Source organism: Pseudochaenichthys georgianus, chromosome 20 (assembly GCF_902827115.2).
Source record: "Pseudochaenichthys georgianus chromosome 20, fPseGeo1.2, whole genome shotgun sequence".
NCBI classification, from domain to species: Eukaryota; Metazoa; Chordata; class Actinopteri; order Perciformes; family Channichthyidae; genus Pseudochaenichthys; species Pseudochaenichthys georgianus.
In genome coordinates, this window is record NC_047522.1 from 22,349,796 (window position 1) to 22,376,456 (window position 26,661).

Below are 26,661 nucleotides of genomic sequence, written 5' to 3' on the forward strand. Positions count from 1 at the left end.
AAACACAACTTCATGGGGAAACAAGACATCATTATTATTATTATTATTATTATTATTATTATTATTATTATTATTATTATCCTATATGTTCAAGTATATGTTTAGTCATCTGCAATCTGAGTAATTATAATTATATTTTGTAGGGGGTAAGACCTTTATATACAGTCGATGGGTAAGACATAATATACATTCTGGTTAGAATAAACCCTGATTGACCTGCAGGGGGCAGCACCGCTCAGCACAAAAACAGAACGTAGAAGAAAAAGAAGAAGAGTGGAGTTATGTTTTTATTCCCTGATTGTAGTCTTTCAAGCAACAAGAATGAATCCATATTCCATGAATATTGAAGGTTTTGTTAAATAGCAACACTTTCAATGAGTGAAATGGTTGTGTTTATGGTTGAATTTGACTACACTGAAGTTTAAATTGTTGCTTATTTTACAGCACATACTGAAGATAAGCGTTTGCCAAGGCAGCAATAGTGTTGCCTGCGAGAATTAACACGGGGCGGTTAGTCGCCTTCCATTTCAGAGTGCGCGGCCCGCGGGTTATTTACAAAATGTCAACAGCGTCACTGTTTTGCTAGCGCTAACACTCAACACTGGTCATCACATGGGCGATATAGCTGGCTAAACAGTTATTACTTGATATAAAGTCGGGCCTTAGTTGATTTTAAGATAGTAGATTCACATGCATGAATTCCTGGGCACCAACTGAATCATAGTGGAGCAGGAAACAACATGTAAGGCAGCTAACGGTTAGCACAGCAGAGAACAATGGAGACAAAGTTACCTACCTTGGTAAGTTCTTTTCTCCTTTTTGTGTGTCGTTACTCAGGGAAGAGGGTTGAAACCATAGACTTTATATATAAAGGTTGAAACACATGTAACGTGAAGGACAACAGAGGGAGTTTTCCAGTACAAATAACGTTATGTTAACTGTGAGAAGACGTCAAATAAACCAATATAACAGCCGTTAAATGTCCTTCGTCGTCAGGCTTCAGTTTAGAATCACGTTAAATGGTACTGCGCAACACTGAGGGGTGTTTCTATTATTTTGTCCATCCCATGATGTAACGCTAATTACAACTATAACTTGCATTAAGTGCAGTGATTAAAAGTAACGAAGTAGATTTACTCAAGTACTGTTCTTAAGTATAAGTACAATGTTGAGGGTCGTGTACTTTACACGAGTATTTCAATCTTTTACTACTGTGTACTTTTACTCCACAACATGTATTTAATACCTTTAGTTACTTCACAGATCTGGATGAATTATGTGAAATCTAATCAAGTGTTAAATCAGACTTTAGTTCCACCTGGAGTAAATCCACCAGCTACCCTGCAGTCTACAAAGTACTTCAGACTAGCTGCACCTTCACCAGCTTTGAGAACACTTTAATGACAGGGGTAGCCATTAAGGGTACAAAGCCACTAATAATGAAGAAAATGAACACATTTGTTGCAATAGTAATGTATGCACTAACTACATTACTACTTGTACTACAACATTTGAACAATCAATTCTTCCTCATTTTCCTCAATTGTTCATATTTGGTTTATTAAAATAATGATATTGTGGTCATTGTTAAAAAATGTCTGCTATTATTATGAGTATTATTATTTGTATAATGCGCTTTCTGCCTTCCTGTCATTAGGAGTTAGACATGTAATGGCTATGTAATAGATTAGATTAGAACCTTCATTATCCTAAACTGCTGGGACATTTCCCTAAAGCCAATACCTTTATATGGTCTACTCTTCACTTACTTGTCAGCATAGGTCGGCATTGATGTACAGAGCCGACAGAAGACCTTGTTTATATTGCCATCATATTGAGAGGTGCAGTGACGCGTCCTGAAACCAGGAAGTAAGCTGCTGGTCCTCTCGACAGAAAGCAATGGGATTTCTCCACAGGGTTTTGGAAAATAGCTGGAAATAAGGTCTGTGGAAACAAACCTGTTTGATAAATGCACGTTTTGTCCAGCCGGATAATCTCCACATGTCTACCCTACTTTTATAATTTTCGAATCATAAATCTAATCGATAGATTATAAAAGGGTTTTAGGACGCGTCACTGCACTAGAAGCCAACTCCATCGATCAAGCTGGCTGAAATGTTCTCTCCCTCTTCTTCTCATGCTCCCTGTCACTCTCCTTTAACTCCTCCGGTGACTTTCTTTGATTAGAAGATAGTTTTTTGCACGGCGCTTGGCCGGTTACCGCTGGTGTTAAAAACATTTTTGCGAATGGTAAGGTGGCGCGATAGTCTGTAGTGAAGAAGGAGCGCGCTCACGGGAGCCTGCTCGCGCTGCTCCGCCGCAAACAGCTGTTTTTTTTTTTTTTTAAAGCAATATTTTAGTGGCCCGAGCGGGCAAGTGGACCGCACGTTATGCTGGCCCGGGGTGTCTAAATAGTGCTTGCGGGCCATTTATAATGTCGAGTCCTGAATGATCAATCATTATAAAACATATCCTATATATTATTCTGAAATGGACCAAGCTGCGCAATGACTACTTTTACTGTCGCTACTTTCACTATATTTTGATGCTGATACTTTTATACTTTGAGTAACATTTTGTGGGACGTTAACTTGTGACTACTACACTTTCTACTTTTACTTAAGTACAAGATCTGAGTACTTCTCCCACCGTTGATATTTTGTAACGTTTGTTAGAACAACACATATGGCATCTGTTATCAGATGTGTATCTTCTTTTACCCCTAATTCAATTCAATACTAACCATTTACTTTTATCTGTTCAGAAGAGACCGAAGAAAAAACTTTGCTACCATACAAACAAGGACAGGTGAGTTTGAGAAGTGTTTTTTATTATGGCCCTATATGTTGTTCGTGTATGTATTGGCCTTTTGATATGTGTTGTGTAATGCAGATTTTCAGGTCCCTTTTGAACCTTTGTGTTTTCAGTCCAACTAAAAAAGTGGAAGGGCTGATGACGATGGAAGACATTGATCGGATGTTTGATGACTTGGGTGAGTTTAATTGTTTTGCTTGAATCTTTTTTTAGTTTGCATTTTCCTTATGTTAACGTATACTTCTTGTTTTCTGTTCAGATCCCCCGTGCGATGACCTGTTGCCCTCGTCTTCTCGGTACATGACCTTTAATGTTGAGGCAGACCAGAGGGAGAGGGGGGCTTCAACAGGCCCACACAAAGGGAAACTAATGGGAACAATTCCAAAAGGTCACATGGTAATGAACAGTCCATCACTACGGTGACTTCTGCTGATAAAACAATGACTCTGGCTGATGAGCCACACAGCTAGCTAGTTAGTTTATACATTCAGCATGCGTTATCGGTGTATAGGCTTTGTGTACCTTTCTTGAATTACACAAGAACTGGTGTCTGAAGACAGAATGAGTCTTTAAATATGTTTCATATCCTTTTTAGGGTCCCAAAGGAGATGGAATACACTCCTCACGGTCACCCAGTCCTGAACTAGTCATCGGTAAGAGACTCAAACCAACATTTTACTTGTTCTTCTCCTCTGCACCTTTTCTGTTTCTTCAAGTATCCTGATGTTGCTGTTACAGATCAGGACATCCCATTCAAAGCACACATGCCAGCGAAGACGTCCAGCCCTATTGAAACAAATATGGCTGTCAAAGCGCTCATTGAAAAAGACCGAGCTGTGTCTCCACTTCTGTTTGCCTGTGAGGATGAGGGAGACGCAAAGAGAGAGCCTCCACCCAACGGGCACGTCACGGAGAAGTGAGTTATTAATCATGCTTTTCGTAGAGGAACGTTGGTTTTACAAGGTGTAGGATTCTAGTGTCTGAAACTAAGAAAGTATTTTATCACCTGTTTAATTCAATAACCGTCTTTTCCTCTAGAAGTATAGACTTTGAGTTTGAGTCTCCTCCAAGCAAGGTGGTACTAAGCAGACCTAAGAAGTCCAGTCAGCAAAACAAGGTGGAGGAAGCACGGTAAGAGCGTTTTCATTATCAATATAATTAGGGATGCTCCGATCGCCAATTTTGGGGCCGATCGACGGAATCAGTATCTACCGATCGAGTGGGCGGGGCCTATGCGGATCTTCCATTTAAAGTGATTTTAAAACTCAGTTAATGCTCATTCACTGGAGCTTCCACACACAACCACCAACATAATTATTACATTGAAATGAAGTCATTATTCAAGTTTACATTCACTTTGGATAACACGGGGGAAACGAGCGGAGGCGCTCACTTTTCCTCTCTCTCTCTCTCTCTCTCCCTCTCTCTCTCTCCCCCTCTCTCTCTCTCCCTCTCTCCTCCCTCTCTCTCTCCCTCTCTCCTCCCTCTCTCTCTCTCTCTCTCTCTCTCTCTCTCTCTCTCTCTCTCTCTCTCTCTCTCTCTCTCTCTCTCTCCGGACAGCCTGTCAGTATCTCAAGCAGCTCACTGATCCAGTAATGAGTGACCCGACAGTGAAGAATAAATATATGTTTAGCTTGTTCCAGGGGTAGATAAAATAGCTAAGTGTGTTAGGTCTACCTCTCACACACGGCGGCGTGCTTTGCCGCTTGGCGGTGGGCGTGTCTTGAGCTTGGGGAGTTTACGCGAGCAACGCGACTAACAACCTATCACATGAATCTCTCCTATCAATTGCATAAAAGGTTTTACATGTCACACTTTATATGATGAACATTTATGACATTAATGTCTGTGGTGCTATTTTACGCAACATTCCATGCTGGCTAAATACTGGCTATGCTTGCTAGCTGTCCATTCAAACGAAGTAAACTGGATATAAAATCCCCCAAACAGGCGAAAAACCCCCCCCCCCCCCCCATGCCTGGCTCCTCCGGTTTGCATCCCGGTAGGTGAAAAGGGACTGGTCGTAAGTAAAGCACCGGGTGATTCCCTACCGCTACGATTATTTTCTCCTCCATTTTTTGGCATATGAGGAAATGAACTGCGGTCTGGCTCTCCCAGCATACACGCGGTTTGATTGGCTAGCGCCTGTACTGGCAGATTTGCATAAGCGGGATTTGATTGGCTGGGGGGGGGGGGGGGGGGGGGGTCCGGTGCTTTGCTCAAGGGCACCACTGCAGGGCAGGAGGTGAACTGGGACCTCTCCAAGTAGCAGTCCACACTCCATTTTTAGGTCTGGTCAGGGACTTGAACCAGCTCACAGTCCAATCCCCTACTGACTGAGCCACTGCCACAGAGAAAAGTGTCATGTATTTTACGTCATATGATCGGCTCTCCTGATCGGCAGAGAGTGAATATCGGCCGATATCGATCTGCGGCCGATAAACGAGTCACATTGCCGTCTCTATAGAGAGGCGAAGTCACGCCCTTCTACTTCTATTTCGTATATGTATTGAAGTCAATGGCGAGAGAAAACGTATCTTTCGATCCCGTTTGAATTACACCAGGGACGTGCACAGGTACGGGCTAATGTTGCCCGGGCAACGGCCTGTTTGGCCTTTTTGGCTGACCTGCCCCTCTGGAGAGAGCGAGTTTGTTTTTCTTTGTTCTGTTGTGGCCGAATCAACATGATAAGCCCACAATTAGTATTGTAGCGTCTCGCTGCGGGTGACGTGTGTTGTTGTGCGAGACCAGAGATGTAGTTCATTGAGCGGTTTTACAAAAAAAAATGTGTTGCTTCACAGTTTTGCGGCAAAACATTTTTTTTACTTTTAAATTGACAACCATCATGTGTGTAATTCGTGGCACAATTCAAACGGGATCGAAAGATAACGTTTCTCTCGCCATTGACTTCAATACATAATTTTTCAAAAATAAGGTCCCATGGAGGTCCACCGCAAAGTGAGGGACTTCGCCTCTATTGCCGTCTCAATGGTCAATTTTGTTACGATATCTATCTTAATTGCGTGCTACTGAGTTACATTTGTGGATGTTTGCCTTTTTAGATGACTGTCACTTTTAACTCATTTACCTGTGATGTATATTCTCTTCTTTCCTGCAGCAAAGAGACTCAAACTCTAAGTAAAAACCCACCGCAGAAACCTCAAACACCTGTTGTGGAGGTCCGAAGAAAAACTCCAAGGTCGGAAGTGAAGAGTGTTTGATGAGTAGTTACTATTATGTGTTGGTGATTAAACAATACTGGAGTTGGTACAACGAAATATGTAATGTGGCAAAAATATTTAACAATTGTCATAGAATATACATCCGGTATGGCTAACAGAAAATAACATTAAGTTAGTCATACATGTGCAGCTCAAAGAGATGTTATTAAATAATGTAATTCTCCAAAATCACACACAGTATTTTATCTATATAATCTAGCAATAAAGCCTATTGTGCCAATTTAGAACTTCATTTTGTTATTTGAAGAATATTTTGGTTGTTTATCTCCAGGATAGAAATGGGAGACCCCCCCGCAGCGAGACGAGAGCCTGAACTCGCAGCTCCTGAGAAAACTATTGAAACTGTTCCAGAGCAGCCGTTAGTGGAGCCCGTCCGCGTGCAAAATAACATTGCGGCTTTTATTCAGAAGCTCAGAGACGCCGCACAGTCCAAACCTGCATGGTGAGTTGGCAAAACCACTATATATATTTACAAAGTAGTGGCTCTACATATTCATTGAAATGTAATATTAAATAATCCTTATTTTTAGTATGAGGAAGTCTGCATCACCCGTGAAAGTACCCACTCCTCCTCCTGAACCAGAGGATGATTTCCTGATTCTGGAGGACGACGCTGCTCCTTTTTGGATTTCCATCCGGAGTAAAACTGCCAAGAAACAGAAACGGAGCGGAACGACCAGCATCGCCAAAGCCAGCGTGACAGATAAAAGCACGAAGGGAAGCTCAGCTGAGACACAGCAGGAACCTGAAGAGACGGAGAGAAAACCAAGAGGGCCCAGTGGCAAACGGAAGACGAAAGAGAAGAAGAACGAGGTGACCGAGGCTGATCGTGCTGAGGAGGAAATACCCGGTCCTGAGGAGCCTCCTGTGGACTCGATAGATGAGAAAAAGCCAAACAAGAAGAAGAAACAACGACTGAAGAAGGTACTGTCTGAAGACAGCGACGAGGAAGGGGAGCCGCCGAAAACAAGCAAGGAAACACGGGAAGATGAACCCGCTGTGAGAATAGATAAGAAAGCTCTTAACTCAAAGACTTTAAAATATGCCAAGACGATCAGAGCTAAGCCGATGAAGAGGGCCAAAAAAGTGCCGCAGGGATCTGATGGAGAAACGGACAAGGCTTCAAAGAAACAAGGTCCGAGCGGCGAGGAAGTGGGGGCTACAGACCTGGGGGCTCTTTCAGGTAAACAACTCCTAAAATCTCTTCATACGTGTTGAGTACTTTTCCCCGTTTAGTTCCGATAGTTCCTGGGATTTTGCGTTCACACCAAAAAGAGAACTTAGTTCATGAGAACTTTTCCCCCCTTTTCTGTCCCTGCTAGAGAGCAGGTACTTTCCTGGGGAGAAAAAGTTCCAATTTCTGATTGGCTGGGCGAATTGCAAACCACGCCCGTAAAACCCGGAAAAGTTTTGTGAAGCCGCTGGCATTAGCATTATTAGCATTAGCCCCGCGCACCAACGGAGAGAGACTAACTCTCCGTTGGAGAGGAGGTGTCGGCGTTCTGGCGATTTACTCGGAAGGCTTCAGTAGAAGCTGCTGGGAGTTCCAGCAGCTTCTACTGAAGCCAGTCCCCAACTCCCGGGACTTCCGGCCCGGGGACTTTGGGCGGCAGTATACGCCGTGAAGTTGTTTGCGGCCTGCCAGTAAACCCAGAGCAGAAGAAGAAGTGACGTCAGCGGCTTCATTTGCCTAATCTTTCCTTAGGGAAGGCGATCTGCTCTTTAGTTCCATGGGGGAACTAAGTACGGCTATTTAATCCTTCTGCTACTTGGTTAAACACATGTTAGTTAATGTGTGTGCTGCTGATGTACCCCCCACATTTAGACAGACAATTCAATATTTGTGAATTGAGACGGGTGGAAACTACTGACAGATATTATCAGTGTTTTATACTTTAGTGATTGTTCTTTTGTGAGGGATTTTAATAGTTTTCTATTTATTATTTTAACTCCAGAGTTGGCCAAGAGGCTTTTTTTTTTCATCTGTCGTCCCTGAACAGATGTTGTACGTCACCCTTAATTAACAAATTAGAAAAATGTATTAATTAAAAATGACAATCAGTAAAAACATGCAAGATAGATGTGGGAGGCTGTAGCTCAGTGGACTAGTGCGTTGGTGTTCCGGCACAGGTTCAAACCCCACTGCAGTCAGCATGTTGTTGTGTCCCTGAGACACTTCACCCCAAAGTGCTCCTGTGTGGATTGCCCACAGTATTGAGTATGTAAGTAGCTTTGGATAAAAGCGTCTAACATGTAATGTCCAAGCTTATAGGGATCCGTCCTTTTAAGAATAGTTAGACCCTAGGACCTACAGAACAGTTAGACATCCTTTTTAAAATGCTTTTCTTATTTCGCACAGACGAGGATTCGGCAGATGTTAAAAGGGATAAAAATAACAAACTACCGTTGGTGTCTGAAGGGAGTTCACCTGACGACTGTTTGACTCGGGGAAGGAGGAAGACGAGGCCGCCTGGAGAGTGGTGGATGCATCGGAGCCCAGAAGAAACGACAGGTAAATGCAACCAGCCGCCAGTGAAGGAGGCAACACGGCAAAACACAGAGCCAAGCGCAGCAGCAGCTTCACCTGTTAGGCCTAAAAAGGACAAATGTGATCAGCTGACTATTAAGAAGTACAAGAAGCCCAACCAGGAGCCCTGTGGAGCTCCACCTGTAAAGGACAAAGTGTTGAAGAACATAAATCCGACACAGCCTGCTGCACCAACAAGTCAGAAGACGAATAAAGAAAATAAACCGAGTACAGGAGGAGAAACTCAGGGGGAAGAGAGTCATATGACTGAAGCAGAGCCTTTTGAGGAGGAGGAGGAGGAGCAGGAGGAGGAGCAGGAGGAGCAGCAGGAGGAGGAGGAGGAGGAGGAGGGAAAGGAGGAGGAGGAGGCAGAGGAGGATGTTCTGTCCAGCCCGTTGGTGTTCTCACACAGAGAGCTCAGCGACAACTCAGGTGAGTGGAGGAAGAACTGGGTTCCTTTACTTACAGAAAAGTAGTCCGGTTCTAGTTCGGTTTTAAAAGTCCATAATGAAACTATTCCACAGAGACAGCAGGAAAAACAATATACGAAGAAAGTGGAAAAGAAAACAGCCAGTAAATAACAAACAAAGTAAACGAAATATTAGCTATTAGCTCTCCCCCGCAGCCTTCATATCGTCCATCATGTGATAATAGGCATCTGTTACAAGTACAAATGTATTTGAGTTAAATAGGGCTGCAGATTTAGGAAGAAATCAATTCACATATCTTGAATATAACAGCAAGATGCTCCATATTGCGGTTTGAATGATATAAATATATTTTGCAGCCCGACAAACAGACCAACCAATAATCTCTGTTTCTTATTAAAATGTGATTCTCAAAGTCCCTTTTTATTAAACTATTGCACAGTGAAAACAGTATACCGAGAAAGTGTAAAGAAAACGAAACACAGCTAGTAAAAGACTAACAAAGTACTAGAAGTGAAGGTCTTTGACAGAAGCACCAATCTGTGTGCTAATATGTGTTGGCAGTAAAGGGCAACGACTTGGCAACATGTGTCTGTACTCTGTGAGTTTTGTAAACAAACAGATAGGGCTGCAGATTTTGGAAAAAGTAACTATTTGTGATCATTTCGACTGATATAGCAATTACGATATGAATAATCCTTTTTAAATACTACTCGGATTTTAATTGAAAAAGTTATTAAAATGATCATGGTGTAATTGTTTTAGGAGGATCTTTACCTAACTAATATTTTTTTAAACAAGTCTATAAAATAACATATGTATGCAGGGACATCTCTGCAGCTTCACAATACTTCATTTACATATGCAGCCCTACAAACAGACCAACCAATGATCTCTGTTCCTTACTAAGATTGTGTTCCTTTCTGTTAGAGGAATAGTTTCGGCGAAAACTAAAAGGTACCATGGGGTCAGATTATAATGTTCCAAAGCGGGGTTCGTTCAGCATGAAACACGTGACATAACTAAAGGATAAGTTAAACAAGAAAGTGAAGTCATAGAAAGCTGTCTGCTAAAAAGTGAGCAATGATTGAGTCAGAGCTAAACATCTCAGATGTGTGTATCTCACACTGCACTGCAACTTTAATTCATGTACCTTTTGATATTCATGTTTTATTATCTTTTATATCTTTGCTTTTATGAGTGTTTTTAAATGCTTATAATATGTTTCTTAATGTCTTTCATTTCTGTAAAGCACTTTCAATAGAGTGCCGCAGTGACGCATCCTAAAACCAGGAAGTAAACTCCTTCCGGTTCCTTCGACAAAAATGCAATGCAATCTCTCCATAGGGTTTAAGAAAATAGCTGGAAATAAGGTCTGTGGTTGAAACACATTTAAGTATGTAAGAAACTGGCTCGAGTGCGCGAGAATTTGAAAATAGACGACTGGAGAAAATATGCCACTTCCTTACAGAGCCCCTCCTCCAACACACACGAACGCGCACATGACCAAGGAGGGCACGAGATAAGTTTGTGCACAGATGGAAGGCTGACAGGCAGGTAGGCCATCCAGTTACTTTAGCCGGCTCAGATGATTGGTCGTGCTTTTTACAGCGCCACGGCTTCCACAGGTGACATTTTTTATGGATTTGTTGTCAAAGCACTTCAGATATTCATTGCTATCGGGATGTTAAGAGCACTCCATGGAATACAACAAAAAGTGTATCTCGAGCCGGTTTCTCAAACTTACCTACCCCACCTTTAAGAGACGGATCACGTTTTGTTCAGCCGGATAATATCCACATGTCTATCCTACTTTTAGAATTTTAGAATCAAATCTAGTCGCCAGAAGCAAAATGCTAACGTTATGCTATAAAGGAACTACAGCAGGGTCGCTGCTTCAACGCCACGCCAACTTAAGGTCCATATTCAAACATACAGATTATAAATGGTACGAGTTGAAGTGTTTGTTTTAACAGTCTGCAGGAGGCAGGGACTTGCTTTCAAGCAGATGATGGGGAAAAACAAACTGAGAGGAGTGTGTAGGTGTTCGGTGTAATGACGTACAACAGCCTCGACAACTTCTGTACAGCCATCGTTTTTCAGACACGTAAACTCAATCTGTCTCAACCACAGACAGGTTTTAGGACGCGTCACTGTGGCGCTCTATTGCCTTGTGTTGAAAGGTGCTTTATAAATAAACTTGCCTTGCCTTCAACAGGGGAGAAGCCGTTTCCAAAAGAATACCATCCTGTCTCTAGGAAGAAGAAAGCGCCTCAAAAGAAGGAGCCTCAAAGGAAGGAGCCTCTCAAGGCAGTGAGGCGGGGCAGGAGACCCCCCGGGAGCTGGTGGACGGTGCCGGACGTGTGTGAGCACGTGGAGAGCGTCTCCCCTCAGCAGCAGAAGCCCAAACCTCGGAAAGAAGGGAAGAAACGCACCAGATCTCCTCCACCTCCCAAAGAGAGTTCCTCCGTGCCGCTCCCAAACCCACAGTCTCCGGAGGAAAGATGTCGGGCCGCCTCTGAAGACATGGTGTCTTCAACCGAGACCCCGAGTGTGGGCAGAGGTCGGATGAAGAGACGGAAGGAGCCGGAGCGTCCTGTGGAGGAAATCCCTCCCGCTGACTGTTCCATATTCAGGTATATAGCAGGATATATTTGTCAGAACACACAAAATATATATATTTTATTATTTATTCTACTATTTCAACAATTTAGACATCTAAAAAAACAAGATGAGTTGAAGCGGAGGGCAGAAAGCAGTTTATACAGAGGTAGCCCTCCCGCTAAGGTTAAGTAAATAAAAGATAATTCCGTAATTAAATACTCACACAGATAAAGTTGAGCTCGTTTGGGAACATTTTGGTTTCGCAGTTACGTACAAGGATGACGGACAAAGACCGGTGGACCGAACCAAAGCTGTTTGTCGGCATTGTTCAACTGAAATTGGTTACGCGGCTGGCGATACATCAAGCTTGCACACTCATTTGAAAAGGCATCACCAGAACGTGAATGTCACCGGTACCAAAAGAAAAAAGACTGAAGTGCAAATCCAACTCCCGCTAACATTCAAGCCTCCACCACTCGCAGAGAGTTCAGACCGAGCCAAAGCTATTACAAACGCCAAGTATCCTTATGTTGCCATGTTAGCAAAGCGCTACCTGGCTGTATCTGCTACCTCTGTCCCTAGAGAGGGTGTGTTCTCCACAGCAGGAGACATTGCTAGTGCCAGCAGATCTGCCCTTTCAGCAAGCAATGTGGACAAGTTCATCTTTCTTTAAAAAAAATGAAAAAACAATGACTAGCAAGTCCTAATGTCAAACTGGCTGCTTAGGAACTAGTACAGTTCAAATACAGATTATTTCAGTTCATTGAAATGCTACACCTTAATGTTTATTTTATTACATTTTGTATTTATTTGAGTGAATACATTATTCACAGTTTAATAATAATTAAAACCCCCCCCAGAAAATATTTTATGTTGTGATAATTTTTTCTGCCGTACCGAACCGTGACCTAAAAACCGAGGTACGTACTGAACCGAAATGTTTGAGAACCGTTACACCCCTAATGTACACATATACATACAAAAACCCATTTACAGGGTGAAAATAAAATAATAAAGTCAAACAAATAGCAAATAAATTCCTACAAGTCCATATTCAGATTCCATTTCTCATCCTATTTTTATGTAAACTGATAATAATGATATTTCAATCAGGAGAGACGGTTTTGATGTAAGAATACATATTTATTGCCAGAAATAAACAAATGAATGTAATGGAGTTTTGGCGATTAGGCCCCGTTGTGCAGGAGTATCATTCGGGAGGGGAGAACCGATCCGATGAAATCCCCCGGGGTCTAGACACTGGTGGTGGTGGTGGTGAATGGATGGTTGGGTTTGGTCTGAAGGGGAGGGGCTTAGCTTGACCCTGGTGGTGGTGAATGGATGGTTGGGTTTGGTCTGAAGGGGAGGGGCTTAGCTTGACCCTGGTGGTGGTGAATGGATAGTTGGGTTTGGTCTGAAGGGGAGGGGCTTAGCTTGACCCTGGATTCAGAGGGACAGGAGGTGAAGAGGGGTGCAGGAGGGTTGCGTCGAGTCACCTGAAACGACAGCTGTCAGAGGGGGGAGAGCAGATTTTAAAGGTTTAGCGCAGCGCTATGATAGGCTTGTGAGAATAGAGCGAGGTGATTGGTTAAGCTGGGGAGTGACGCCCCCGATCACTTATTGAGAGGAGAGAGACTAGTAACGTAGCACAGTAAATGAATGAGTAAAGACGGTCTTCCTGGTTGAACTTGCGCTGAGCTTCATTTCTCATTATAATTGATACAGTATTTATAAATATTATTATTATTGTCATATAATGATACATCTTGTTTTTATCTATTTTTAAGTTAATCCAAAGACACAATGACCGGATAAAGATAAAAAAAGTAGGGTATTCTGCTAATAATTGTTTTCGGAGTCTTGGAATGATATCACACCACTTGTGATATATAACCCATCTTTATATCTCTATCTGTACACAGCACTCCTAACGACCTCATACACCACAGCACCCCCGAGGACGAGGGGCCACAGCGTTATTCAGTGGATCGGTGAGGACGAGTCTGAGTCTCTCTTAATATCTCCCTCTCACTGTCGAAATACATTTATATTTCCCACTATTTTTCCACAGGTCGAAGCTCTTGAGAAGTGGGCCGTCCTCCATGATTGTTCTGGACCAGTACGAGGAGGAGGACAGCTTGAGTATGTTTTTAAACATTTAACAATATACTTTAATGTATACCAAATGTTCTTGATAGATATTTACCTAACCTAAGTTTCTTTCCCCACACAATGTCCTCCTTAACACCAACCCTTATCTCTTTGAAAATGTTGTCAGGTTTATGATGGGGATCCACGACTATTGGTATTAAGGAATGAATAATAATCACACTTTGATAAATCTAGAATAAAAACGGCAAGAATAGTGATCAGTGTTTCCGCCAGACCGCGGCTGAGAGGGCGTCCACCCCGAGAGCGAGGGGTGATGTCACGTGACTTGAATTTTGAATTGAGCCGTCCCTTATAGATACTTTCTCTTTACGTATTAGTGATGGGAATTCTGGCACTTTTTTTAGTTTGACTAGTCACTAAGAAGTGCCGGCTCTTTTAAGCGACCCAACGGAAGGTTATTGTAAAATGCGGCCATATCTCCGGCTAGGAAGTTCGCATCAACAGGCTCCCGTCTGTAGTACCCTGCAGCCCGAGATACGAGTGAAAGAACTAAACTTACATGAAACTTCTGTTGGGTTGCTTTAAAGTCAAGCTTCAGTTTAAGATTCTCCCTGTAATAGAAACATGTGATGGAGCATTGCTAACCCTGACTCAGAAACCATCTAGGAAAGCTCCATTTGGAAAAGTATTTCAAAAATACTTGGCAGGTAATTGGATCAATCTGTATTCAATGATCTTCTATCATGGGCCACTTCTGATTGGTTAACAATGACTGGTACATGTGGAGCACAGCACTTCTGATTGGTGTGGATGACTGACACACAAGAAGAACAAAAAAATGAAATAATTGCATCATTTAAAAAAAATCGCGATTTCAGGGCGTTCCGAGCTGAATAACGGCCCGTCTACACTACAGGCATCAACAAATCTTAAAGCTGAGCGTGTCTGAGGCTTTGCGATTTCTCGCGCCCAAGGCGACCAACAACCAATCAGGAATCTCCCGCCCGCCCCCGGCATACAAAGCAATAGCAATGTTAAAACGAAGTAAACTGGATATAAAATCCCCAAACAGGCGAAAACCTACCAGTTTCACCCACTGTCTCTGCCACCTCCCTCCATGCCTGGTTCCTCCGGTTTGTATCCCGGTAGATGAACAGAGACTGATCATACAGCACCGGGTGATTCACTACCGCTCCATTTTTTTTAATATGAGGAAATGACCTGCGTAGTCTCTCCCAGCATACACGCGGTTTGATTGGCTAGCGCTTGTACTGTCAGATTTGCATACGCGGGATTTGATTGGCTGATGCCAAGCATCGAGCCTCAAAAGTTGAACATTGTTCAACTTTTGATGCCGATAGATGCTCGTGATGCTTGCAAAGCCATGCCATGCTCCCCACAATGCAGTTCGGCAAAGTTTAAAAATCTTCTACGTCACCCCATTCAAGTGAATGGGCGAAGCGTTGAAAGCATTTTTCAATGCCTGTAGTGTAGACGGGCCCTAAGGGCGTCGAATGACGGCAAGACGCCCCCCTGGCGGAAACGCTGATAGTGATACATTTCCCATATCAGGCCTCGACAGTGGACAAAGAGAACCATAATTCAAAATATCCACCACAGTATTCATTAAATAATCAAATATAGCGTCAATATGTATCTGATGCTAGCAGTACAAACGGCTCCATCTGCTGGTTTCAGCCACCCCATCCCTCTTTAATTTTATATAATGGTATCTTCTTTCCTTTGTTCCAGTTTTGCCGAATTCCACAGTGCAGGCGGCTCTCTCTCTGTCAGATCTGTGCGCTCCTCCGCTCAAACCGATGACCCTGCTGACCCAAGACAAAGCCAACCTGGCCGAGTGGTTCACAAACCTCTGGGCGCTGCCTGTCAAAGGTGAGGAAATAATACTGTATACATGTTTACCTTTTGCCCTCTGACGCAGATGCCCAACTTTGAGCAGCCGTTTTCTCCCTTAACCTCTTTAGCCCCACGGACCCGCCGAAGGGGCCGAAACCACAACATCTGCAAGCAACAGTGTCTGAGGGCTTCTTAAGATGTAATAAACTATGAATGTTTCATGTCCATGTAACGGGAAGAAACTCAGCTAACTGATGTTTTTTTTTTTTTAGTCAAAAAAACCTCAAAGCTAACTCTGAGCCTCTGAATCAGCCCTGAGCGGAAAAAATCTTAACGCCGTTAGCACAGAACCCTAGCTATACCGATCAATATACTTATTGGATCTGCACAAACAATCTTAGATAACATCCTGAGATTCCACAGATTATAGAAATATAAGGATCTTCACTGAGTGATCAGAACTCGTGACAGGGGAAGCAAATACAGACAATGCACGACGTAGCTTTAGGTAGCAAAACACGGAGATATGCTCACCTTAGCTCTTATTCTGATCAAAAGTCGTGTTCAATGGCATTACAACGAGAAAAAACGCGGCTGAAGGTTAATCCATAGGTTAATCCAATGTGTCTGTCACTTTGAAATGATTACTGATAATCCATCATTCAATTTGTATGCAAAAATCGGAGAATAAAAGTTAGCTGCTAATGGTAGCCACCAGAGGCTAGCGCAGCTCCGGTTTTGGCTACGCGTCACTATCACTCCTTATTTGGTAACCTGTGTGTGTATGTGGAACTTTCCCTCGATTCCATTGGCTCTAGCGATGTTAATCATCAACATCAACCAAGGGGGGCCAGAGATATGGAAAGTCCACCCAAATGACCCCAGAAGTGTTTTTTTGTTGTTGCTAAATCTCTCTAAAAAGGTCACATTTCACTTGTTTTGCATCAGTCTTGATACAGGGTACTTATTATATATTGTACTTTGGATTCCTAAAGTTTTTAGTCTACTATCCCATCATGCAAGGGTAGTTTTCACTAAGCAAAAAAGACGGACACTATAATTTACATGTTCAATCTGAATTTTCTTTAAAATAAAAAACATCTATATTGATTCTGACTTTTCTCCATCCAACTCACAGGTTTATCATTACTTTGAGAAGTGTAGTTATGGTCTTTTGTTCTGGAAATGCCATTTTCGAGCCTGAGACCTGAAAAACAGGCTTGGGGCTTAACAGGTTAAGGAGGGGCTGTTGTTGTTACCAGTTGGTGACCGGGCAACTCTCGGTCAGAGATAGTCATTGTTGTGGGACACCTGGAACACATCCTTCTCGGGGTGGAGATGCCATGCTTAACCTGAGGTAATGGTTTTTGGAGCCAAGGCAGAACGTTTAAAAGTTAGCGCTGAGCTTCAGTCTGCAATGTTCAAACCAACCGATAAAGCCAGAAATCTAGGTGTAGTCATGGACTCTGACCTGAGTTTCAACAGTCACATTAAAAAGTTACTAAATCAGCCTACTATCACCTAAAGAACATATCTAGGATTAAAAGACTAATGTCACAGCATGATTTGGAAAAACTTGTCCATGCTTTTATCTTCAGTAGACTGGACTACTGCAATGGTGTCTTCACAGGTCTCACTAAAAAATCTATTAGGAAGCTGCAGCTGATTCAGAACGCCGCTGCTCGAGTCCTCACTAACACTAAGAAAGTGGATCACATCACTCCTGTTCTGAAGTCTTTACACTGGCTTCCTGTGTGTCAAAGAATAGATTTCAAAATGCTGCTGCTGGTTTATAAAGCACTGAATGGTTTAGGCCCAAAATACATTTCTGACCTGCTAAATGATGAACCATCAGATCTCTCAGGTCTTCAGGGACTGGTCAGCTTTCTGTCCCCAGAGTCAGAACTAAACATGGAGAAGCAGCGTTCAGTTATTATGCTCCAGATATCTGGAACAGACTCCCAGAAACCTGCAGGTCCGCTGCAACTCTGACTACTTTTAAATCCAGCAAGAAGACTTTTCTTTTTGCCGCTGCTTTTAATTGAACTATTCATATCTTAAACTGCACTGTAACTTTTATCCATGTATTTTTCCTTTTAATGTTTATTTTATTAACTTTTCTTTTTTTAATGCTCAATGTCTTTCATTTTTTGTAAAGCACTTTGAATTGCCTTGCGTTGAAAAGTGCTATATAAATAAACTTGCCTTGCCTTGCCTTAACCGAAACATGGCAAACTGGACAGGATTTCCTATTACTCAACCAAGCCACACCTCCTGGCTATGTCTACCTCCAAAAGCCCCGCTCCACTGGTCGGGGCGGTGGGCTGGCTGTAATATACAGGGCAGACATCTCGATCAAAGAGCTTCCTGTACCCAACACCACCTCACTTGAATGTCTTGCCTTCACTCTATCTGGATCTGCACAGCTCCAGGCTGTTCTTATATATCGCCCCCCCCAAAGCCTCAGCCTCTGCCATCTTCCTGTCGGAACTATCTGAGCTACTCACCTCAATCTGCTCCATGTCCCAATCTACGCTCCTTCTTGGAGACTTTAACATTCATGTGGACTCACCCTATTGCACATTTGCCTCTGACTTCCTGGCACTTCTGGACTGCTTCAATTTTGAACAGCATGTCCATGATCCCACCCATGCCAAAGGCCACACCCTGGATTTGGTATGTACCACTGGCACAACTGCATCCCACCTGCAGTGCCTCAACCTGGCTGTCTCCGACCATCATGCCATCCTGTTCACTGTGCCTATCGCCCTCCCCAGACAGCTTGTACTGCGGACAATTACCTACAGGAGCCTAAAATCAGTGAGCGCACCAGCCATAACCAGCCTCATAGCTAGCCACCTGGCCTCCGATCCCCCTGACACCTCGGTTGACGGACTGGTAGCCCAGTACAACACTGCTCTTTCCCTGAGTCTCGACTCACTTGCCCCCCTCATTACTCGCACTGTCTCCTTCACCCACTCAGCCCCCTGGTTCACCATCAGTCTCCGTGCCATGAAAGCCTCTGGCCGCCAACTGGAGCGGCTCCACAAAAAAATCTGGCCTCACTGTCCATCTGGAGGCGTATAGAGAGCATGTCAAATCTTACAAGGACGCCCTCTCAAAAGCTAAGGCACACTACTACTACTCCTCACTCATCGGTAACCAGCAACACCACCCCCGTATGCTCTTCTCCACCATAAACCGCATACTCCGCCCAATTGACCCCCCCAATCCAGCAGACGCCCCCGAGCTTTCCACCAGGTTCCTTGACTTCTTTGAGGACAAAGTCAACTCCATCCACCAGGAACTCCAGGCCTCTGCCCCATCCCATCCACATGCCACACCACCTCCAGTCACTGTTCGCTCAACTCAACACCTGCCTCAATGTTGTCTCTCCTCCTTTGCACCAGTGGATGCCACACAGGTTACCAAACTTGTCTCAAAAGCTAAGGCTACAACCTGTTCCCTCGACCCCATGCCCTCTGCCCTGGTCAAAACTTGCCTACCCATCCTCTGCTCCACCATTGTTAAAATTATCAACTCCTCCCTGGAATCAGGCAAGGTTCCCGCCGTCCTCAAGATTGCAGCTGTCACCCCCATCGTCAAAAAACCTGGTCTCGACCCCGAGGACCCCAGCAACTTCCGGCCGATCTCCAACCTTCCTTTTCTTAGCAAGATCATGGAAAGAGCAGTTGCTGCCCAACTCCACCATCAAATGTCCGACCATGAGCTTTACGAACCCTTCCAATCAGGCTTCAGATCCAACCACAGCACAGAGACGGCCCTTATTAAAATAACCAATGACCTCCTCATAGCCGCCGATTCAGGCCTCGTCAGCATCCTTATCCTCCTGGACATCTCCGCCGCATTCGACACAGTCTCCCACACTATCCTACTCAACCACCTATCCGTCTACCTTGGCCTCTCTGGTACAGCCCTCTCCTGGTTCCATTCCTACCTCTCCAACAGGCAACAGTTTGTGACCATCGGAAAATCCAGCTCTCCCCCAGCCCCTGTCAACCAAGGTGTGCCGCAAGGTTCGGTGCTCGGCCCCCTTCTATTCAACATCTACATGCTTCCCCTTGGTGAAATCATCCGCCGACATGGTCTCAACTTCCACTCCTATGCCGACGACACCCAACTCTACATCGGTACCAATCCATCATCCCAGCTACCCCCACTGTCACTTGTCAACTGCCTCCGGGACATCCACGCCTGGATGTCAAAAAATCTACTTGAACTCAACAATAACAAAACGGAGCTCATGGTTGTGGCCCCAAAAACACTGCTCCGGAAGGTTGGAGATCTGCTCCTCACCATCGATGGCGGCTCCATCCACCCTTCCCCTGAGGTTCGCAGCCTGGGTGTCACTCTGGACTCTAGCCTCACCTTCAACTCCCACATCAGGTCTACTGTCAAAACCGCTTTCTTTCACCTACGAAACATCTCCAGACTCCGGCCCTCTCTCCCCAACCCCGTTGCAGAAACATTAATTCATACCTTCATCTCCTCTCGTCTGGACTACTGCAATGGAGTTCTGTTCGGGGTCACCAGCAAAGCCCTGGACAGGCTCCAGTACGTCCAGAACTCTGCAGCCAGGCTCCTCACCCACACTAAGCCCCGGCAACACATCACCCCTACCCTCATCCACCTTCACTGGCTCCCGGTCAACTCACGCATCCAGTACAAACTCCTCCTGCTAACTTACAAATCTCTCCACTCCCTAGCCCCTCCATACATCTCTGACCTCCTTCAGCCCTACACCCCCTCTCGTCACCTGCGGTCCTCTGACAAAGGGCTGCTCTCCATCCAGCGCTCCAAGCTGAAAACATTTGGCAACAGAGCCTTCAGTGTCGCAGCCCCCACCCTCTGGAATTCTCTGCCCTCTGCAATCAGGAATGCAGACACTCTGGACACCTTCAAAAAACACCTCAAACACTTGAGCCTTTGGCCTCAACTAATACACGGTACTCAGCAACCTGTTCCTGTTTTGTTTTCTTCAGCCTATGTATCTGTATGATTATTATTACTTTTTGTTTTGTTACTTCCCATTGTAAAGCGTCCTTGGGTTTTGTGAAAGGCGCTATATAAATTGAAATTATTATTATTATTCTTTCTGATAGCAACGTTTCTGATTGGGCCGTGGGTCCACATTTCCGATATTACGTCATATCGGATGCAAATCTGGATCAGCTCCGTTGTTCCCCGTTTTTAGAGATTTGGGTACGGAGGAAAAGAGAGAGGGTTTTATTTTCTGACGCTGCGTGAGTTCCCCGATGCACTGGGGACACATTGATGTATCAAAGACATCAAGAAGTGCATTTTGCATCATAGGTCCGCTTTAAAGTTACACCCGGCCCTTTGAGTTCAACCATAATTCTGATGTGGCCCGCGATGGAATTGAGTTTGACACCCCTGCGCTAACCCGTCCCGCTTTGTCTTTGAACATATGTCGTTCTTGGTCTTTAAATAAATGTTCCTGTTCTGTTTGTAGTAGACAGTACTGAGATCTCCCCGGATCAGTTCGAGTGGTTCTGCTATCAGGGCCGGGTGATCGGCTTCACGATGGACGTTAACAGCGGACCATTCTGCAACGGGAAGATGCTGCTGGGCTCCTTCATGAAGAAACCTCTGTGGGTGGACCACAGCGCCGCCACCGTCAGTGCCCTCCCACATCTCTGCGTTATACTCACTGTCCTCTCTAGTGTCTTAATATTAATCCTTTCTGTCTTTGTTTTTCTTTATAAAGGTTTTTAACTTATTAACAAGCTCTGTGAGTGTGACCATCAACGGCAGGGAATCCCGCTTCAACCCTGGAAAATCCTTCATGGTGCCATGCGGTAAGAATATAATAATAATACATTTTATTTTATTTATAACGCGCATTTAAGGGTAAAATTACTCACTTAAAACACAACATTATTCAGTTCTGAAGAGGCCCCATTCTGCTCATTTTCATATCAGTATTTAATAGGGCTGTGCATCTTCACTGGTCGCACGATTCGACTACGGTTATCCTGTCTTATTTTCTATATTACTGCACATGGCTTCTTTTTCATCAATGAATACATAGTAAATACAAATTAACTCTTTTTATTATTTAGAAAGTGCTTCAGAAATCAATAACATAAATGTCTTGACATTAAATTATAATCCAAAGTAAACCAATCGTATAGCTCTAGCATCCCTATATCTGTGTGAAATTGTTCCATCCTCAAAAACTAAGAACGAATGCTTCTGCAGTCGAGCTGCAGCTTCAAGCAACGGTCTTCTGTTAAAAAAGGACACTGAAGGTCCTGAATGTGGCATCACTAACAGGACTTGAGTCAGAACACAGCAGACAACAGGAGTATTTACAACGGCTATACAAACAAAAATACTGCATGTGGGTGGACACTCACATTCTCTGTCTTACCGTTACATAAACAGCATGATTGTCGGAGACTAAGTTAGCTTCATCATCTCAATCAGAATCAGAATAATAACGTTTCTATCGGGTCACTATCAGCCTGTCACTCACTGTTTTCAGGGGGGGCGGGGTTTGGAGGAACGGAGAGGAGACGGTGAAACGCGGAAGCTTTTCTCCTGCCTTCACAAACTTTACACATGTTTCAACCAGGGTTTCCGCTAGGATTTTTTCTCGCCGGTCAAATGTCCAGACAGAATTTATTTTACCGGACAAATTTGAAACTTACCGGTCATGTTTCAATAATAATAATAATTGTGTAGCAGAGTTTCCGTTAGCAGGTAATTACCGGACTATGACCTGCTGATGTTTAAAACTCAGTTAATGGGAGTCATTTTTATATCGCTTCAGTTTATAATCGTAACGGATCGAAAAATTCAGATTCATTTTTCAATAAATGATTCCACAATCATCATTATTACCAGGGGTGCACACAACTTTTTTGCCCTGGTTCTCAAAGGAGCACCTGGAGATGTTGCTTGGTGCGCATCCTTAAAATGAAATGAACCGGACCTTTTGAGGGGGGGGGGGGGTGCGCTAGTGAGCACGCAGCAGGGTTACTGTGCAGAGCGCATAAAGCAGACCCTTCACGTGATAGCGAGGGGTAGAGCGAGGGATTGCAGATGCCGTCGTGCTTGTGGACGGATTAAACCTAAATAGCTCGCGAATTATACTTTGGCGGCCGTTAATATCCCTGGGCTTGGCCCAAGTAAAGTCTATGTGTGGGAAACCCTGCTATTTTACCAGTTCTTATGCAACTCGCAAATATCTCTCTCTTCTCTCTTTTCTATCTCTCTCTTCTCTCTCTCTTTCTCAATGTCGGTGCGCAAATGCGCCTTTTTTCAATTGATCTGGTGCTGTTCTTTGGCGGGGGGTATGCATGCGCACCAGTTATGTGCAGCCCTGATTATTACATTCAAACAAACTACTTGTAGTAGATCAAGTACATTATTCAAAAGTTTTAATTAACTTTGAATAATAACACGGGAGAAACGGATCCTCTCTTTTCCCCTCCCTCTCTCTCTCTCCCTCTCCCTCTCTCTCTCTCCCTCTCCCTCCCTCTCTCTCCTGACAGCCCGTCAGTTTCTCATGCAGCTAAACAGTGGGCGGGGCTTCAGGTGATTATGCAGAGCTGTGTGTCTCGGTCAGACTCAGCAGCTGATCTGATCTCTCTCTCTCTCCGGTTATACTTCACTCGCGTTTATGTCCATATCGATCAGATCCAGCTCTCCTGATCGGCCTTTATAGAGAGCACCGATCAAACTATTAAGACTGAATATCAGCAGATAATGATCGGCGGCCGATCGATCGGAGCATCGGACATTTTGACCGGCAGGTTTTGAATTGACCGGTTTTTATTCAATTTTACTGGCTAAAAATCGGTAATTACCAGCTAACGGAAACCCTGGTATCAACTGAAATAGCAAGAGGACATTCATACTCTGCAATCCAAGACTTAACTAAATCCTCCAAAAACCTGACATGAATGTAACGGGAGTATTTAAAAAAAACATAAATCCCTGTGTGTCTGAGCCGCAGCGACACGGAGTGATTCAGAGCGGGTGCTTCTGCTGCTGGTTCTGGACTGCTGTTCTTGTGTTGGTGGATGAAGCAGACTGCTCCGTGTTTGTCTGTCTGTTCCCTGATCTCTGCGGTTTGATATTCAAGTCACAGAAAAAACTACTTTATTGTAAAGCTGCGGCCGTGAAATCAGGAAGCAACGTTACTACGCTATAATCGATTATGTTCTGTCACTGCATCGATGCAGAATCGTCCGCATCGCGATGCATCGTAGAAACGATTAATTTCAACACCCCTAGTATGTAGTGTCTCTACTGGGACATGTCTCCATGCTTTAATGTTCAAAAAGCTCTTAATTGTTCTCATACAGCCTGTGCTGCAGCACCCCTTTTCACCCCCTGTCTGAAACCAGAGCCTTTTTCTTCTTCAGCAGTAAATTGTCCGATGTGCCTCGATGGTTTTAATGATTTTGTCCCGTTCTGTTCCCACAGGAAGTGCTTACAGCATCCAGAACGTCTATGCTCAGCCGGCGGTTCTCTACTTCACAAGAATGATCACAGAAAGCTCAGAATGAATAAAACAAGACCGGACACAATATGTACATTTTATTAAAAAGTAGCTTTTTTAACTTTCTGTATTAAATGATAAGATGTAAAACATTTTGTTGTTTTTAATTTTATGTAAAGGATGTTTTTGATCCTTTGCTGTGTTTTTAATGATGCAATGTGATAAAACTATTAAAGTGATTTCTATTTCTCTTGAGTTTTATTTCCTACTATAAATGTCTTGCTTCCATCCTCTGAGGGGCAGTGTGCACCGAGAACAACCAGAGCCGTTCAGTGTGAAACTCTTGTATTACAACCACATTTACAGTGGTGTAAAATGTATTCTGATTCATGAATATAGTGTAGTACTTCACTAAAACTCCACTTAAATGAGAAGTTAAAGTAGTTGGTGTTGGAGAATAATTTGCCCTGCATGTCCTCCTTTGCCCTCTGACGCAGCTGACCAACCTTGAGCAGCCGCTATCTCCCATAAGGAAGGGCTGCCCTAGCATGTTGTTGTTGTGACCGGGCAGCTCTCTGTCAGATAGTTATTGTTGTGGGACACCTGGAACACATCCTTCTCGGGGTGTAGATGACCCCGAGCCGTAAGCGACAACAACTGATTCAGTCTCCCTCAGCTTTTTAGTCTATCGATTGACGAATGTTGATTATAACACTCGGAACTAGTTAAAACCTGGAGCTACAGGGTGCTTCAGAATTGATTGTGGCATCTCAACTGTCAACGGTCAACTCGTGGCCCGTGACATGTCTTGTGAATTCTCCGGCCGAAGCTCCAAATAAACCGTCAGTGTTTGCCATCAAATCTCCAGCTCTCCTCGTGTCTCTCTCTGAGTCCTGATTCCAATTGCTTCAGAAGTTTCCCCCAGAGTTGGTCCTTTACTTGTATTCAGGAAAGGCAAACACTAGTGCTAATAACCTAATGTATTCCCTTACAGGTGCATTAAAACAGACTTAATCAGATGTCATTTACAATTGGGGACTGTACCGCTGGCGAACAGCTGTAGTAGGCCGTTCAGAGCAGAGCTCCCTGTCGGAGCGGCAGAGCGTGATGTGCACTGAAACGTTTTTCTGTCGCAATATTATGAGATTGTGATGGAATCGTTGAGCTAGCTAACTAGCATACATTGTCACTATCTGCTAGCGTTAGCCTTCGTTTTCTAATAGTTTTTTTCACAGAGGTTGTATAAGTATAGGTCTTGTAATTACTCATATATTGTACTTGAGTAAAAGTAGAAGTAGAGTAGGAATACGACTGTTACAGTAAAAGTCCTGCATTCAAAATGTTCTTCAATTAAAAGTAGAAAAGTTCTATCATCAAAATATAGCTAAAGTAGCGACAGTAAATGTAGTCATTGTGCAGATTGGTCCATTTCAGAATAATATACATGATAAATGGACTGATAGCGCTTTATCCAGTCTTTACGACCCCTCAAAGCGCTTTACATAAGTATGTCATTCACCCATTCATACAGAGCAGTACCACTTGCTCTAGGACCTAACATTCACACACCGTTGGCCATGCCATCAGGAGCAACTCAGGGTTAAGTATCTTGCCCACGGATACATCGACATGTTGACTGCATGGGCTGGGATCGAACCCACAACCTTCTGGTCGAAAGACGACCGCACTCCCTCGCACAGTCGCCATATATTTTATAATGATTGATCATGAAAGTGTTTTCAAAGCTGGTGAAGGTGCAGCTAGTTTGAATGACTTTGTATTCTGCAGGGTAGCTGGTGAATTTACTCCAGGTGGAACCAAGCGGCAAACTCTGGGGAAGAGCCGGGAAGCCAATACGGAAGTGCCACACACTGCAGTTCATATATTGGCCGATAGGCGATGGCTGCAGAAAGGAGCAATTTCCATAGACCCCCATGTTAAAATGCCCAATTTTACAGCAGAAAAAAACATGTTTCTACCCCTGGCTCCATACATTTTATTATCGATATAGTTAGATTCCACCTTCATGATTATGGATCTGTGAGTGAATTGTTTTCTAACGCGACCCTTTTATTTATATTAGGTCTTAAAGTGTGTGCATCAATTAGGGCGTGGTCACATTGAGTGACGGCTCTGTCAAGTGCCTGCCGCTGTTAGCTTCTTGTCTCTCCGCTAGCTGCTCCGTGAAGCTAGCTACAGGGACTCTGCCTGCTCAGCTCATCCAGGAAACACAACTTGTAGCCGGCCGTGGTTGTTTGTTCTTCATGCTTATATATCGGACTATTGTGACTCGCTCTGCGGTTAAAACAGACGGTGCATGAATGCGGTAAGTAAAATTCGAGTCCTTTATTTATGTGTTAATGATTTTAATCAGCTACGTAATGAATGGTAAGCCTTGGGTTAGCATGTAAGCTAGTGGTAGCTACATCGGTGCTAACGATTGTAATCGTAGCCTCCAAGTTAAAATCATAGACTGTATATATAAAGGTTAAAACGAAATAGACAAGTGTTAAGTGGGATAATACTGTTGAACAAATGGCTTCTGTTTGAGGTTGATAAAATAAGGTTACATCCTTGTAATTT

The 26,661-nt window shown here is 43.8% G+C and overlaps 1 protein-coding gene across 5 annotated transcripts; it reads left to right on the forward strand.

The window, feature by feature from the left end:
* Positions 1 to 553: 553 nt before the first annotated feature.
* On the forward strand, positions 554 to 24,326 carry LOC117465886 (nucleolar and coiled-body phosphoprotein 1-like). 5 transcript variants are annotated; one of them, XM_034108955.1, is made up of 18 exons: positions 554 to 800; positions 2,765 to 2,808; positions 2,928 to 2,992; positions 3,074 to 3,210; positions 3,410 to 3,467; positions 3,553 to 3,730; positions 3,853 to 3,945; positions 5,933 to 6,013; positions 6,328 to 6,498; positions 6,587 to 7,239; positions 8,416 to 9,015; positions 11,230 to 11,647; positions 13,538 to 13,606; positions 13,687 to 13,757; positions 15,480 to 15,620; positions 21,079 to 21,242; positions 21,334 to 21,424; positions 24,063 to 24,326. In XM_034108955.1, the coding sequence occupies exons 1-18, from the start codon at positions 777 to 779 to the stop codon at positions 24,143 to 24,145; spliced, it is 3,141 nt and encodes a 1,046-aa protein (XP_033964846.1). In that variant the 5' UTR covers positions 554 to 776; the 3' UTR covers positions 24,146 to 24,326. The 5 variants fall into 5 exon arrangements, with proteins under 5 accessions (XP_033964846.1, XP_033964849.1, XP_033964847.1 ...); XM_034108958.1 differs by having other exon boundaries at positions 8,416 to 8,568; XM_034108956.1 differs by having other exon boundaries at positions 3,856 to 3,945.
* The last annotated feature ends 2,335 nt before the right edge of the window (positions 24,327 to 26,661 follow it).